The 18,526-nt window shown below is 36.1% G+C and overlaps 1 protein-coding gene across 1 annotated transcript in view; it reads right to left on the reverse strand.

Annotated features, from left to right (window-relative positions):
- ARHGAP42 (Rho GTPase activating protein 42) overlaps positions 1-18,526 on the reverse strand; it is a 143,972-nt gene that overhangs the window by 112,104 nt on the left and 13,342 nt on the right. Inside the window, exon 2 of the mRNA XM_064718584.1 lies at positions 21-116. Within this exon, the coding sequence (XP_064574654.1) occupies positions 21-116 (96 nt within the window). The remainder of the gene's footprint in view (positions 1-20; positions 117-18,526) is intronic.

The following is an 18,526-nucleotide window of genomic DNA, read 5'->3' on the forward strand; positions in this document are numbered from 1 at the left end:
AAAGAAAAGAGAATACTTACCAATATTAATTTCATCATCAGTTTCAGCATCTCCAATACACTCAAACTGAAAATCTTGTAAAGATTGTGAAAATTTTTGTACTGCCATGGATAAATCTAGAATTCAAGGAAAAAAAAAACAAATCAGAATTACTCCACTAGAACTTCACTGGAGCAAGGCATCATGCATTTCTGCACTAAGTATTTTTTCTGCTTACAAAGTTTTCTTTCTAGTATATTTTTGGACATTAAAATAATTTTAAAATCACCATCACATTTTCAAAATCAAATATCTGAGATATCCTAGACACCTATGAAACAGGCTGATGCAAGATTTCAAACATTGATACATGTATCACATTGACAACTAAAGAACTTTTATACATCTTGAAAAGCAATAAATTATTATAAGAAATTGATGTATAGTGATAAATTGCATATGTAAGTATACGACTCTTTAAAGTATTCCAATATTACTTCACAGATTAAAATAAAGCTCATGACAGTTTTTTTCATTAACATTATCAAAATAATTACATTATAATTATTCTTATACACCACACTGTAAAGTGTTTTAGTGAAAAACCTTTGTAAAAAGAAATTGAAGAGGAAAAAAAAAAAAACAGTGCTTGCCAATCAACATGGTAATCCACAGATTATGAGCACTATTTTCAGTGAATTTCACAAAGCAATCCAAACTTTATAGTGCAGAATTTCATAATAATTTTACAAAAAACCCCCACAGAATATCAACCACATAAATCTGTTATCTTTTTTTCTTTTCTTAGAAATACTAATGGCAAAGGGAGAGAAAAATGTGATAATGAATAGATTTGGTCAAGACTTAAAAACAACACCAGTCCAGATGAGCCCAGAAAACCAACAACAATTTTCTGCATCCTGAAGGCTGTATCTATGGCATCTGTTCTGATGCTAGGAAAATTGACAATTAAGAATCTGCCATCTATTAAATCTAAGGGAAATTAATGGTAGGGGTAAGCTATGAATGAAAGTCAAGTCATAAATTCTGTTTCAAAAGCATCAAAGCTGTCTAGACATGGTCCTGGGTACCTGGCCCTGCTTGAGCAAGACGGCTGGATGAGATGACTGCCATGGGTCCCTTCCAGCCTCAGTCATTTCGTGATTCTGTGATTTCTTTATGCTCTGTTACTGTAAAGCCATAAATACTCATTCAATCAGTGCTGGACACAAAATCAAGAGGGCTAACCTTTGTCCAGGCAGGAATAAAACCTAACATATAAATATACAAACTGGCCTAATATCCTAGATCAACATACAAACAACTCCCATACACACAAAGTATGATTAAATTTGAATGATCTCCAATAGTAAGAACCATTTCACTATCCTAAATGAAATAAGAATTCAAAAATGATTGAAATAAAGATTTTAAACACCTCCAAACATCAATCCACAAAATAAGATGACTGGTGTTTTTTTTTTATTTCAGTTTAATTAAAGGTAATCACTATCAAGCAAGAAAATCCCTTCCTGGATTTTGCACTGGCCAGAATTTACTCAATGACTGTTCCTCTTGTATTTTTATAGGTAGCTATAGAATACATCAGTCCAAAAAGAGACCCATCATCTTTAGACAATACAGACATGAACAGATCTTTTTTTCTTCTATTAGTAGGGAATTCTGTAGGCATATCTGATAAATAACGAAGATGTGAAGAGCTGGGTAAACAAATTCTGTATCTTTTGATAAAGCAGCACATGGGAAACAGGAAAGAATGCTACCCAGATTTATTGCATCCTTACTGTACATTTCCTACTGTGCTGTACATGAAGATGATGTTAATAAGTGCATTAACAAATTGAATGCTAAACAAAAACTGCTTCCTACTGTTTGTATACATGAAAACAAAATAATCTTTATAAGATGAATGACTGCGTTTTATGCAAATACAGCTTCTTTCATAGCTAAGTATACGATTGTTTTACATTTGTAAGAAAGATCTAAACTTGAAATTGTCACAGTAGTATATTTTAAGTTTTAAGGAAGAAACACAGTTTTATTATTCACTCTTTCACCAGGTTACTATACTGAGTATATCCCAAACCCTCCTATAAAATCGCTGTAGGGCAACTGATGCCAAAAGGAATTACATGGCCGTAATGCAATTGAATGGAAACATTTCTATATTTCAAGTGTACTGGAATGCAAAATTAACTCTTGCTAATAGGAGTGGAGGTTTATTTCCTCTGGACAATCAAATACTGCCCATGATGAACAGCATCTCTGTGAATGTGAAGGGAAATGAGAGAGCATCGGCTCTCCCCTAATCATTCTTCCACATATGCAGGATTTGGTGGAACAAATGTCAAAGTAAAGGAAAATAAATGTTAAAAATACCAAAGATGGAGTATCTACTTCATATCCTGGATTATTGATATATGATGCCAATTGCTCTTTCACTGTATCAGCAAATCAGACACAGCTTATACATTTTGAACCTGAAGGAGGTATGTTTAACCTAGTTCAGAATAGGATTATTCTAGTTAAGAATAGTTAAGAATGAAGAATTAAGGAGCTCACGAGATAACTTGATAAACTCATGCAGCAAGATACCATTTGGTGATATCTGTCTCTATATGAGGCCTTTCCTCATACCTTGAGAGTATTAGACAATACCATAATGAGATTAAAGCTGTTCAATGTAGCAAAGAATAAAACGAAGTTCCAAGGTCAGATGTTTCCTGTAACACTCATTTTCAAGTTCTGCACAAAGTTAATCTAACCTTAAAAGATAAAAAAGTATTATTCTACAGAAAATTCCAGCTGACTTGGACAGCTTCCTAAAGGCTGAGATAAGAGTTACTTTCTAAGACTGACATTGCAGTTGAATCACCAACTGGACCAAGCAGTGCTACTTTGTCGTACTTATCACTTTCTTAGGAGTATCACCACTTTAAATGATTATAAAATTATAAACCCAGTCACAGAAAGGAGCAGCTGTGCAGTAGGCATATCTTTTCTAAAAGATACCAAGATTCAAAACTGAATTAAACAATATTTAAGAGCAACTGTCTCCAATCAAGAAGAGGCAAATGATGGATAAAAAAAAAAAAAGAGCAGATAGAGCAGAGACCTCGCCCAGGTTTACAAGATGTCATTTATCCCTGCATATCCCAAAGTCTTAATGTCACTGAGTGTCCTCAATGCATGCTGCTGCTTCCAGAAGGAAGGTAATCACCACACAAATCACCTTTTTAGAGTCTGTGGCATTATTCAGAGTTGCTCTTACTCAGCATTGTAAAGTCCTGTCCCTCCTTTCATTGAATTCACATGAACTAGAACATTAATTTAGCTCAGGGCAGAAATTTTCCTTCAAGGAGAGACAACTGATCTTCTAAGTTACTATGAAAAGCTCACCAGCTTTACTGACTGGCAGTACAAGTCTATCAACCAGGGAAGGATGGCTGCTCTAAAGTCTCAACGAGCTCACGAAGGCTGCTGCCCCTGCTCCTCTGCAGGCACTTGAAGTAATCTCTCTGGGCGTCAGCAAAAGAAGGAAAATGCAACCTGGTAACCCTCATTTTCAGAGGGGCAGTTCTGTTAATATGTATTTTCTGAGAGTACTCATTCACCTCTACCACTTGTTCCCTGCTTTCTCTGATTCCAAAGAAGAATTCAGCTCCATTTTGTAGTGAGGAACAAGAGTAGCCATCTACACACTACATACTGTCAGTGCAAGGAGGTAACTGTGACAGAGTTGACTGTTTTAGTCAGGGCTTCAGCAAATCAATGGGCCAACAAGATTTTTTTTTTTGTGGGGCTGAAAGAGGAAGTACTAAAGAAGTTACCACACTGTGACCGGAAATAATAAAAGGATAACTACAACAAAGCTTAACCACAACAAAGTAATATAACAGCAGTATTGCATATGGATACATACAATACCAATCATCAGTACCATAACGCCAATGAAAGAATAATAAAAGTCATCATCCATTCTGGAGAGTCACTGAGGAATCATGAAATGCACTACTCTATTGTACTTCTCCCTGAAGTTTTATATATTTGATTAATCTATTTAACACATATTTTTCAATTAAAAAAACCCCACATATAAATCTTCTGGATTATTCTGGAAGGCAGGTTTATTTAAGACTCACTTTCTTTGAAATTGCCAAAGAGAAGTATGTAATATGAACTGTAATACATTAATTTATTTTAGGTATCAGAGCCTTACAGATGAATATGGGACAATAAAACTGGGACGATCCAGACCCTTTGCATCACAAGAACTGTTCTTCCACTTTCTTGTCCTAGATTTGTTAAACAGATTGTAAAATAATTTCTTACTTAGAGTCTTGAAGAGGAGGAGAGAACAATACATTGCAACAATGTGATGAAATGACGGATGCTATTTCCTGAAGAATGAAAAAACAAGTGTATGCTTCGGCATGGCACAGCCTGTCACAACAAGGACAAAGTCCTACAGACAAGGACACTTGAAAAGATTTCCACAAGTTGGTAAGCACAATGAATTTTTTTATTGGGCTGTGATGGTTGTCATTTGTTCGGTTTTGCCAGTCTGGTGTCTGGAAGAACAGCAGAAAGTCCAAACTTAGGATAGGGATCAATCAATCTCCAAAAGCAGAAACTTTGGAGCACTTGCAGAGGACTCATATCCCTACACTAGTAGCAGCCTGCAAGAAAGTGTTCTCAGCAAACACATCAAAGCCCAAGTCTTTCCACTTGTTTGCTTACAAAGATGGCTTCATTAGCTAATGGAGTTCCAATAACCAATGTTCCTCCTGACTCTTGTCAATCATACTGGGAAAGCTTGGTATCATTCACTGGGTTAATAAAGAAAAACAGCAGTTGAAAACTCATGAGAAGATTAAACATGCCTAAATGAACTCCTGAGCACCAGCTGGAATGCAGTAAATGGGACTTCAAACAGGCACTCTGGCTAATACAGTAACAGCAACATATCTGGCCATCTGACACAAAGCTAGTTATTATTCCATGGCTTCAAAGACAGAAGAAGCAAAGGGGTGATGATTGACCTAGCAGGATATTAGAGGCAATCCTTCAGTCGGCTGAATTTCAGGACAGCTGAACACTGGAAAGGAGACCTCAGTACAGTACAGTCACCTTTGGTGTTTCAAACCTGTGGGGCAGTAAGAGTCCACCACCAGATATGATGCATTGTGGTGCTCTGCTTGATGAGATACTCCATTTGGTCATGCACTGACATACAAGTTTATTAAAACCCAAGCTAGTCAGCAAAACTTAGCATTAAGATATTGTAATATGTGAATAAAGCACAGTAGAAATTGAACAGTATAGCCAAAGTAATTGATAAAACAGCATGCTAAAACACAGAGAAATATTTATCTAGTTTGTTGACTTCTACTCCTCAATACCTGGAAATCAATCATAATTATGGTTATTTTTAATTGCTTTACAAATAGATTTATTTTCTTAATTTATTTCTTAAGCAACTCTCATTCTATAAACAATTGCTCAGGCTAAGTTATCTAAACACTTAAAAAAAAGTAGTTTTTATATGAGAGACATGATTATTATTATGAAATAGCAGCTGTGAGCATGGTTTGCAGTATTCTTACCACACTAAATGACAGAAGCAAGGAAGCATTTAAAAATTCATAAAAGTGAAAAAAGGGCTTTCAGTATTACAAATATAAATCTGTAAAACACTATTTATTCAGGAAAAATGCTTGTGAGATACATGTCTCCCTAAACAGTTCATGACAGGCACTTCTACACTGAAGATGAACAGAGAACTTCCTCAGCTTTGTTATTTTATGAGGGAATGAGCTTCAAGGATTTGAGCTATATCAACAGCCAGAAATAAGCTGGAGGAACAAGAACACCCCACTGAGAAGCACTGAACTTCAACAGCTTCTGTGTTTGCTACAGTCAATTTGATTGTAAGTAGAACATGTCACAGTGGGATATCTTTTTCCACACCATAGACTGTAAACACAGAAGCTGGCAGTACAATTATGTTTAGGCAATATGAATGATTAAGCAGCTAAAAGCAGTGATCACACAAGACTGTGTATATCACTAGTATATTTCAAATTTCTTCCTGGCTTAAGGGCTTTCTCATTAAAACTTCCAGTTCCACAGTAGTAGGTTCTAATTCAGAGAAAGGCATCAAAATGCATTTTCTTTGCTATTTCGGCCTTTTCACTCTTCATTGCTCACTAATAATTTAAAATTAAAAATAAATTATTATCAGTAGTTTTAGGTAATTATCACATTTAGAAAAATCTTCTTGCTCATAACATATATAGTAGCACAAATAAAGGGACCTGAAGGTTAGCACAAATAAAGGGACCTGAAAATGTCTTACAAATCATCCCAAAGCAGCAATCCTGAGCCTGGGAATGTTGGCACATATGCCAGTAATGCAATTAATTCCTTCGACTGCATACGAAAAGAATTCTGGGTTTTGCTGCCAGAACAGGTAATCCCAATTTAATAAAACATCACTGTCATAACATGTCCAAATCACCTACAGTTAGAGAGCAATTTACAGTGCACGTTAACATGCCTTCTAAACACTGACAAAAAGATCTGTATAGTCAGCTGATGCAGCTTCTGATGTCTTTGGTTTCATGGCTTTCAATCCTTCCTTTGAAGGACTCCTTCCTTTGAATGGAATATTTTCCATGGTATTTCTATTTTTAGAAGTCTATTTGATGAAATTATTTACACACACTTATTATTCTTTATTTCTCAGCTGAGTTAATTTCCGGATAATATAAACTTTTCTGATTATCATAGGAAAAAAAAAAGTGACAACAGAGAGAAAAAAAATCTTCTCCTTTCATGAGTGACCACATTTTATCCAAATTCAGCAGAATTTAATTTGGCAAAACACAGGGCAGGCTGGCACAGAGTAAAGACTATCTGCAGGGGCTGATCGAGCTAATGCTGGCCACATGCCACAATGCTTTTTTAAAGAATCCACAAGAAAGCACCACAAGGGAATAGAGAATCCAGTGCCCAGTGCCAGAGATTTTGCAGCTCTAGGGCCACTGCTCTGTATTGACACAGTCTTTCATTGTTGCTCTCAATAAACTCTTTATCCCCTTTATTTGCCAGCTTCATGAGTGCATATTCTTTGCCAACTTGCTATTCACAGAACAATAATAAGCAACTAAAACAAACTACTCTCTACCAACTCCCTACCCCTACAATCCTACATTACTTTTTTACCTTAGGCTTTATGCTTTGCTCTTAATTTCAGGGAAGCTAACTTCTTCCCACAATCTCCAGGGAAAGGACATCAGGAGAATATGTCAACATGCAGCCCATGCATTGCCGCATTCCTCTGCGGTTACATAAGGCACTGAAATTTTTGAGTGTCGTTCTCTTACTCATGAATATTTCCATGAGAAAAATGCACAATTTGCTTTCCCATTCTAGAAAGCACTGAGAAATCCCCTTGATCAAATGCAACAAAATCCCCACTTTCTTAACTATGAGGCAAGAGCTACTGAAAAGTCTGTATGTTCTATAAACTTCATAGCTATTCATACCAACACTGTTCAGTCACAACTTCCTTATGTTAGACACTTGTGCAATACTTTGGATATTCTTAGAACTTCTCTACAGTTAGGAACTAAGTCTAACACAGTCTTGATGACACTTCAAGAACACAACACTGATATGATTTAATGAGAGGGGGATTTTTAATGAGAGGGGGATTTTTATGCCACATTTGCATGCTTACTTGATAAAAAACATACTAAAACTTCCATGAAAATAACTGTTGAACCCAATAAAATTATACAGACAACAGACAATATTGATCATATTCCATCCCTCTTTTCACAATTCCTCTCCTTACCCCACTCACTTTGTGTGAACCTAACCTTATTCACATAATCAGAACAGAAAGAAATGAACTTTAGTTCAGTATGCAAAAGCTGTAAAGTCTATAAAATTACTAACTTGTTTTGACTTTGCCTAATTATAAATACATGAAATAATAAAAATGCACCTAAAAATCTATGTCCTGTAACCCTTAATGTGGAGGACACAATACAGTACATACTGCTCATCTGTTTTTCTGAAGTTAAAGCATGTATGTAACTTCATAGCTCTTTCTCATATTAAGTGATGTCATTTTGTTTCAATACTCCCACATTCTTGTATTTTATTTCTCATTACCTCATTCTTACAAAATCTTTTCTCAATATTTTAGTTTATAAGACTGTTTAACTGTTTACTGCTGCATTTGATTAGAGAACAAACTGACTTTGCAGGGAATTAGCATGGTTTAAACCTTTCAATCATGAAACCATATTCACAGAATTACACTTTACAAGTGACTAATCACATGGTACAAAGCAGAACAGAAAATTTTCCTTTGCCACCACTGCAATTTTTTACAGTCTTTCCCCACAAATATGGCTACAATTTTCAGAAAGCATTTGGTTTCCTTTTACTTCTCAAATTGTAAAGATTGGCTGTAGGGTACAACCTAGTACTATTTCTAGCATATTATTATATTTTTCTAAATTACATTCAACCAAAACATTTCTATGCAATGAGAGTTTTACTTATTGTTATCCTGTACACTTTTTGACCAAGATCCACTGTAAAGGCCTGAAATATTCCTACATTTCTTCTGTCCTGGAGAAATATAAATCTTAGAAAACAAGTACATTTCCCTACTTTTACTTCCATTCTCAAATAAATATCATTACTAACTCATCTGCATTCTCAGTATTTTCCCTGTCTGTTGGTAAAACTACTCCATAGTTCTCTATCAGAAAGGTCTCAAAGATTCCTAAACTTTTGTTCCTGCAAACTTGCTTTGACCCTCAACATACTTCCTCTTGCTCCTTGTGGGGATTTTAAATGCTCTTTCATGATCTTCCACATTCTTCCCCCACCCCATGGATGTTTATTTCCCAGAACAGTGTCAGACTTTTCCAGGGAGTTGGGTCCACATTCCAATATTCTCCCCCCAGACTCTTGCAATGAAACACGGTTTATCAGGCATGCTACGTCATTTCTCACTCCTCCTGGCACATCCCAGCAACACTGAGCAGGCAGAGAAGCACCACAAAAAAGAGGACAAAGAAACTAAGAGCAGATGCTGCCAGAAGTTGAAAAAGCAGAGAGTGATTTCCTGTCTGGCAGCTAGGGAGTTGCCAGATAAAATATGGGAATTCCCAGATTTTTAGTGAAATGTAAGGTATTGGTGCATCAGATGATCTTACAGTAAGACTTGAAAAGACATTTTTCTCTGTTTGTTCTTAATCTTACCATGCACCCAAAGAAATGTTAAAAATACATGTGTCCATTTGCAGACAATGAAATATATTATATAATATCAGACTATAATTAAAGCCTATGCTACAACACATTCTTAAGGAGCCAGACTTCAGACTATCTGAACAAGATCAGTTCTGCCAGCTCAGTGCTGTGCACATGTAGAATGAGGTCCAATGTCCTCACTAATACCCCTATCCAAATATCTTTCCAGAGAAAAAAATGAAATATAGGATTATTTCTGGTATGAACAGGGAGCTCTAAGAAGCTCCTTCTGCGAAATCAAGAATAAATCACTGCAGCAACTATCATGCAGATCCTCAGCTGTAAAAAATTCTGCAATATATCTCTCAATGCTTTTATGTTCCATGATTTTTACATTAAGTAGATTCTCCTGTTCTGTGAAGAGAGCTGCTCAAAGGAGGATCAGTCCCACTGGCCTGTTCTGGATGGCGGGGGAGGGATGAAAGGAATGAAAGCATTTATCAAGGCATTTGTAAGTAGTGAGCTCTTGGAACAACATTAGAGTTGAGGGTCATGGGAAACAGAAGCATTGCTCACCCTTCTTCCTGGCAAGTTTTCTGCGCTTGGGCAACAAAGTAAATGTGTTGTAAGACCAGAAGGAGGAGGAGAGGGGAAAAAATTAAAATGCGTATATTTAGCTTATTTAAAAAAGAAGAAAATATTACCACTTGGCTTTAAAGGAAATGAAACACTTTCCACATGACATTCTTTCAGGCTCTTAAAGCTCAGGAATACAATGCTTGATTAGATTCTTTTGATCAGACAAGTAATATCACAGTCACATGTACTTCAGTACTGCACTTAACAGGGGTGGGGGTGTGAGAGCTCTAACACACGTACACAAACAGATGTAACATTTGTTTAGAGAGTCAGATATGCACTTCCACATATGGAGGGCAGAACTAAGATTCCTAATCAAGCAGGATTTTGTTCAGTGACATTAAATGTTACTAAATGTCTTGACCAAACATGGCCTAAAGTAAGTTTTTTCCCATTCAGTCTACCATACAGCCAGTGCATTATTACACACTGTTTAGCTACTTCTCACTATTTAGAGAATGGATACTAAACACATCAGTGTCATACAGTAAACAAGCTTAACATGCTAGTTTAAACTGTCTTCTCCCTTTAAAATATGAAAGCAATTCACAAACTACAGATATGAGAGCAGTTTAAATTCTAATGTCAAAATGAAAGCACTTAAAAGTCTTTTAAAGATACATTTTTGAGGGCTTAAATCACTTGCAGTATCATAAATTCAAAAAACTGTTACCAAAATACCTATATTCTAAAAATGGGTGGAAAAAAATAACAGCAAAATGAAATATGATTCATTAACTAATGAAATCCTCGACTACAAATCAGTTTCACCAGATGAGCTCCTGCTTAAACAAGTCAGAATTAAGTGTTCCCAAGGAGTTTGGGGTTAACTCAAATTTACACACATGAGACTATTTCCTTAACACTTATAGTTTTTGCATTTTACTTTCCAGATTTATTGCAGTTAGAGAGAATTATAAATAACCCCTGTAAAAACCAGTATTCATATGATGTTTCTTTCTATGTATAAAGCCACTTCAAAGAACAGGATCTTTGTATTAAAAAAAAAAAAAGAGAGAGAGAGAGAGAGAGAGAGATATCACTCATACTCATTTTACTGGATTTTTTACTTAACTTCTTAGACAAAAATAAGCAATTTGAGTGACTTTCAGCAGAAGCCTGTCTAGTTTCTCTTAAGTCAACTAACTTGTAAGAAGGACCAACTAGCTATCTACATAGTTCATGTACCATTTTTTTTCAAATTTTAATTCTTTGGAATTTTTTTCTACTTTCCTGTCAAAAAAAGATTTAGGAGCATATGAAAACATCCTCTTGTTATCTTCCTGGCAGAGTGATATCCTTTAATTAATAATCTTACCATCCATTAGTACTAGTAGTGTTTATATTATGGCATGTGTAATGAGTTCTGAACTAACTACTATCACGAACAAATGAGACCTTGTCATTAAAACAGATATATAATAACTGAGTTGCTTTATTACTCTACACTCAGGCATGGTCAAGAAACATATTAAATTCCAGTAATTATTTGAAACAGGGGGAAAAGACACACATCATTAATGCCAATCCATCAAACCACAAGAGACCTGCACTTACAAACTATACACAGATTTTCTCTCACTCCTTGACACTGTCTCTTGATATCAAAGGTACAGGGAATGGAGGCAAATGGCAAGAACCTCTTGTTTAAAGAAATGCGCACACAGCAATCTGCCTGAAAGGGGTAACTGGGGAACACAAGAGTTCTACAAAATGACAAGCAGTACAGAAATGATGGTTGTTTCCCAAAGGGAAACAAAAGGCTATCTAACGGATCAAGAAGCAAGTTCAAACAAAGCAAGAAGATCCTTTTTCTTAACATTTGTAGTTAAATAATGAATCTCACTATCACCGGATACTTTGGATATTAAAAATTTATGCAGGCTCAAAAAAGGACTAGACAAGTTCACAGAAGAAAAATCCACTGAGAGCTATTAAAGACTTAAGTAACCCCTTGCTCAGGAAATCTTCAAGCCCCAAACCACTGGAGGCAGTGGAAGCCTCACTACACTCTGCCTGCTGTTTTTCTCTGCCTTAGACAGTCAGTGCCATGCATGAGAAATAAACAGAATCCACATCTAGAGACAGGATGTAACACCAGATAAGCTTCATGTCCAGCCCTGCACAGTTGTGCTTATGCTCTTTGTAGGAAGATTTGGACACATATTTTGTAATTGCTTCAATGCCTCAAGTCACTCTTAGCTGATGACCAGCACCTGCTAGTAGGAGGTTATCACTGTCATGGGTGAGCCGATCCATGGGGCAAGCCCTATTTAGCCCTCTATCCAGGGTCATCTGTCTGAGCAACAGGCAACAATAGGAGAAGGAGCTGAGTTCACACTGAAAAAGTAAGGATCATGAAAATGATGTGTCTTCCTGGCTGAACCACAAGGCGACATTCTCCAGTGTACGGGCAATGGCAGGTAGATGAAAACTGTATTATCTCCAACAGCTCCACAGCCAGAGGATGTGGGCCATTACACCTTTAGTTATATCTCAAGGCTGTAATTCCTCCAGCAAGGACTTTTTTTAGTTATTTGTACTATGAGGTAAACTAAGTATAACTTTTTACAGTAAAAATAACTGCATTAATAAATAAATAGCTGACAAAAACTTTATTTGGGCTACCAAGCCCAAATGGCTTCAATGAAGACTGATTATAAAGCTGAATTCCTTGCACATGTATATTATCTTCACCCTTTCTCCTTCAAAACTGTTCCTAACTTATTCTTAGCATGAGGGTGGTCACTATGTGGACAACTAGTACATTACTCTTTTTTTTTTTCCTCAGGGTTCAGTATTGCTCCTTCCTCTTCCCATTATTGCTTACTGCCTAGCATCCAAGTCCAGTAATAAACACAGAATTAGCTCAGCCTTCAAGCAAGCCAAGTCTAGAAAAAAATAAAAGAAGTACATTTTTATGCCATATGCAGCTCCCTTATCCTATTTACAGAAGGAAATGCTGAAAGCAAGACTGCCTAAGGCCACACACCCTAAACTGGTGATTAGGCAGGCCCTTCTAGTTCCCAAGTCCTTGCCCATTATTCCAGATGCCATTCTGTCAGACCAGGAGATGTTAACCAGAGCTGCAAATAACAAAACTTCTCACACTTCCCTGTCATCACAGAATCTGCAACTTCCTTCTGCCAACGGGGCACAATTTTGAAAAATAGTTTTATATTAAAAGGAGTGAAGATGACTCTAATTTCATTGCAATAAATAATAGAAAAAAAAAAAAAAGGCAGCACAACATTGTTTTGATCCATTTAATGCAGCCCCTACAGAAGGCCTGGCTACTCCAGTTGCAGCAGTTAGTGCTCTCTGTTTCAACTCAGTCTCCATGAAAATTAGGAACACCAGACACACAAATATGCCTACTTGCTTAACAGTTATTTGCTAAACTTTAGCTCAAGCATTTTTAAAAAAAAGTTAAAAAGAAGAAACAAAAATGTGACAGAAGTATCAAGTATCAACAATTAAACTCTAATTTTTCTAAAAGATATTTCTAGAAGATTTTACATTAAAGTTTAATATAGGATTTCTGCATATACAATGTTTCCATAAATTTTCAGGCGCTGCAGGATGTTATTTCTCTTTCTCAAAAAACATTAATTTCCACCAACTAAGATTAATTCCAACTAAGATTTCAATCCAACTTCATCACAGCTCCATCTCAAGAATCAGTATCTGAAGGAATATTGAAGAAAGTGTTTCTTTGCATAGAAGTTCTAGAAGAAGCCTACAGAGGTTTTCACTAAGAGAAATGGGAAAAAAAATCCTTCGTTAAAGATACAAAACAACACTGAAATAGCTGATAACAAAGCTTTTGGAAAATACCCATCCATTTTGTTTCCACACACAATGGAAAAGTCAATAACAAGTCAATGAATCAATAATTCACTGAGAGAAGGAAGAAAAAAATAAAAAGCAACAGAAACACTTTGAGCCTGAACTAGTTATTTACTCATGAAGGAAAATTTGGTGTTTAAACCTAGAACTGTATTTTTATCCAAAGACTGCAGAATGTCCCTGACCTCACCATAACATCATTTTCCCTCAAGTTTGCTACAAGAACTTGCACTTGGAGGAGCAGCCTTGCATGCCCCACAGTTTGTTGGCTAACTGGATTTCCATTCCATTACAGCCTCCTCCTCTCCCTTTGCTCAATGAAAAGTGGCTTAAAGACTTATTTTAAATGTCCAGCAGCACTATGACTTCCTTAGACTCAATTTAATACAAGCGGGAACTTTTCATGAAAGTGTACTTTTCAAAAACCATGAGAATATTTAGCAAGCTTAAAACCAAACAAGTCCTGTAACTGGACACAGTTCTGAAATCATTGATTCCTTTTAAAATGGAACTGGAATTCTCTGTAAAGTGAAAAGTTTCAGTCTAGACAATGTTTGCTATTTACAATGAGCAATACGAACCAAACAAACAGAGTACAAACATGGTAGTCTGGATTTTGGACACTGCCTCCCAGATGCAGAATTTATTTTCTCTCTGTGAGCATGTAAAATGCTTAACTGCAATGGATACTCCTTTCAGAGGTCCACGTCTATTGACTGTAATCCTTTTTCATCTGCAGTTGAACACGTTCATAAACACAAATCAATGAAGAGTCTCTGAATTACTTGGGAGAATTAATTTAACAGCCAAGCAAAGCACCTTTGTCCCAAAACATTCATGTTAGCTTCCTTGGCATAAGCAAACAGAGCACATTAAAATATTGGCTGCAAGAAGAGGAAAACATGGCACTAACTAGCTGGGGAAGGGGGTAGCGACAGTGTTTGTTATTTTTAATTCTTTTATTTAAAATTACAGGCACCAATAAGATGATGGTTTTGCAGACATCTTTGGGTCTAACATGCAGGGTAAGACATAGTTTATCCAAAGGCAATTCTATTTTGTGAATTGTATCTGAATTAAGGATGCCCAATCTATACATTTTTAAGAGAGATCATAATGACTACTGCTGACTGCTGCAATAGCTCAGCTACTAAGGATTCTGATCCTCTGGCTCCCTAAATATACAATACCATCTCTTATCAAGCCAATTATCCACAAAGACAGGCTTGCTAAATCCTTTTACAAGCACCTTGCAACACAAAGCAATACTCCTAGGATCTACTCTGCACAGACAAGAGCCCAGAACACTGAAATAATCTGAGCTATCTCTATGTTAGCTGGTAACATTTATTACTTAGTAGCCAAAGAACTAACAAATTTAACTTTGATATCATATCCTCAAGCTAAACATATAAATTAATTCTGTGTATTCTGCTGTCAATTCCCATAATGTCTGAAAATAAAATTTTAAAAAATCACTGTGGAATAATAATTATAAACTGGGTAAAGACAAGCAAAGATTGCTCTCAAAATTATTGTGGGAAACAGTAACTATAAATATGGATGAGAGAATCAACATGAAGTTTGACATAAATAGCCTCATTGAGAATTATTTTCCTATTGGATTTGGAGGTCAACAAAATATGCACACAGTTACTTAGAAATAGAACACCCACTAAGTCAAACAAAAACAAGGACTTACAGTGCCAGTTTTTCAGTAATGACATTCAAGGTGCTGATTTTTTTTTTTTTGTGCTAATCCTTCCTCCTCCTGTTTCTAACATGAAAAATGAAACTTCTCTTCACTCAAAGAAAAACAAAATCCAATAATAACTCTCAAAAGTTCAGTCTTGGCAAGAAAATTTAGTAAAGGTTTCAGCTTAAGAAGTCTCCTTGAACCAAATTACCCAAGTGGCTAAAAGATTATGCAGCTGCTAACTTCACTAGTTGGTATATAGCTTCCCAATAAATACACCTAAAAAATAACTTCAGAATCTGTGGGTTTGTCCTACTGCATGAAAAAAACAGAACATGTTTCTAGATGCGCATAATAGTCAAGATTCTGTTTTTTCTCATCTCTCCACAGATAAGCAATACCACCAGGTGCTAGCACAACAGCTTTTTGAGTGAAGAGAGATGTATTTCTGAAAAAATCACATTCCATTGAGAATTCAAGAGCATTTAGCTCTTGCTCTTTTACACTTCTGAAAATATCATAAGCAACCTACATAATCCTTATAATATTTTACAGTCCAAACAAATATTTTCATTTAAAGGTCAAGGTAGGGCAGTAGTAGAGCTGTAAGGATAAGCAGATGGCTCCTCTTTTAGCTTCAGTTTTGCTAAGTACTGAACTCAGCAAAGTGCATATTCCAGCTGTGTAAAGTATTTATCTTGAAAGAAACACAAGAGGATGTGGGCTTTAAGCCAGTAAAATACTCAATCATCTGGAATATTACAGGACAGACCAACCAAACTGGTTTCACAACTGCCAGGGCACGAAGGCAGCACGTACTTAACTTAGTTGCCACAGCTTCTTATAACGGAATCAAACTTTAGTGGATTTTCTGTACTAACACTTCTTTTTCCTGCCAAATAATTCCTTTCTGAATCTCCAAGGAGTCCTACTATTCATCAGATCCATCACAAAATCAGGAGATCAAATTGGAAAAAGGGTGTTAACACTGAGTAACATATTTTGCTGCTGATACATGTATTCACAATCAAATTTCATTTTTTCCTTTCTTGAAAAGCAAAAGGATTTCAGAATCTTAAATACCAAGAAGGGAAGGTGATATGGGAAAATAACATTTAGGAAGCACACATTAATGCACATAGCAAAAAAAAATTATATCCACATACTGATGCTATTTACATTAGATTTAATACTCCTTGAAAGATCTTGGGAGGCAGTTGTTTTATAATATCAATGCAACAATCAGCAACAGTCACAAATATTAAGGCCTAGTAGGGAAAGAATGCCAAAAGCAGAAACTATGACTATTTGATGCATTCTTGCCTTGAATATTCCATGAAGTCGCAAGTTCCATTTCTTGCAATCTAACTCAATCTAACTCAGAATAGGCATTGTAGGGCAGAAAGAAGGTACAAAGGACAACCAGAGGACATATTTGCTAACTTAAAAGTAGAAACTAACTAGACTGGAACTTTTCAAAGCATCTGGGGATCAAAACCTGAAAGAATGAAGAAAGAAAAGAAAGACCTTAAAAAAAATGTAACAAACCCAGATGAACAGCGCAGGCAATATATACAGACAACAGTTACTACAGCAGGCATACAATAAAGGAAACATTTTTGCTCCTGCAGTGCACACTTAAATCATGGAACTCCTCGCCTGCTGTCACAGACTGGTGTGGAGCCTAACAGGGCACCTGGATTTCAATCCAGGTAAGATAAATCCCTTTCTGAAAAGGAGTTATTTGATGACACTTGGGGAAATTTTAAGCAGAAGGCTACACAATTTAGAGGTTCTCCTTGTCTGACTTGTAGAAGCTCAGCACTTCTGTGAGGGTCACTGACTGGCCAGTTTTATTCTGGAGGTCTGAAGGCACAGCGCATGGCTCTGTGAGATGGCACAGATGCTGACACAAATCTAAACTTAAGTATCCTCACAAAATCTGAAACTTGCATCTCAGTAATAATAGGACTTAACTACTGACTACATTAATTTGTTTCATGGGGAAATAATCAGGTTTTGCAGAAGTGCTTATCAATTTATGGGGTTTTGTTTGTTTAATAAAAAAACCCCAAACTTTCCATATACTTGACATTCAAGCAGAAGCAGACTTCTGAGAGACTAAATTCCATGCTGCAGATCTGGATCTCACCATAAATCCTCCCTCCTAAATTTCTCTGAGAAGCACAAATACAATCCTCACTGGAATGAATGAGGAGTTACAGAAGTATTAGACTTCATATTTAAAGAGCCAACATACTTTGAATAAAGTTTAACAAAACACTATGACAAAATGTCTGCTGGCAGTATGATGTACAGGAGCATAAAAAATTCTACTGCACTAATAGTAGGGATTACCCAAACAATCAGTTTAGCTTCAGAAAAAAATAAATGCCTCTTTTAATAAAATATACTAATCAACTGTTTTAAGATCCCACTCCTATACTAAAAAGGGTCTGTTTTATAAGTACCCAAATCAAACAAAGTCAAATTGTAATTCAAATGTTTAAAATGGTATTTAATGCTTTTATAGATAACAACTTTTTTAAAAAAAATGAAACCTAAAGGCATATGTAGAAACTAAGATGGAAGTGAAATGCCCCGTAACACTTAACAGACATTTAAATTACTCAACACCTGCTTACATACAGAAAAAAACTAAAGTACTATTTACGGAAAAAATATACAAGTTAAAGATGAATCTCTCAAAATCACAGGTTATGTGAATTTACTGTCGGATAACTGTGACAAGAAGACAGGCAAGAACTTGGCATACAACTGGTAGAACATTGATATCTGCCCAGAATCCAGACAAGGGAATGATACACAGAAACTGCAACTCCCACTGGAGCAGAGCCTCTGCCCATCTTCACTGCACTCAGTCTCTTTTGCATATCCCACAAAGGGGAAGTGGGATCAAGATTTATATCACTTAATAAGCTTTAAAAAGACAACCAGACCAACCAACCAACCAACCAAGAAAATATCAAGCCACTAAAACATCATCCCCCCCAACCCATTCACTAGTAAGAGTAACACTGCTGTCTTGTGTTTTATTCCATC

This window comes from Zonotrichia leucophrys, chromosome 1 (assembly GCF_028769735.1).
Source record: "Zonotrichia leucophrys gambelii isolate GWCS_2022_RI chromosome 1, RI_Zleu_2.0, whole genome shotgun sequence".
Classification (NCBI taxonomy): domain Eukaryota; kingdom Metazoa; phylum Chordata; class Aves; order Passeriformes; family Passerellidae; genus Zonotrichia; species Zonotrichia leucophrys.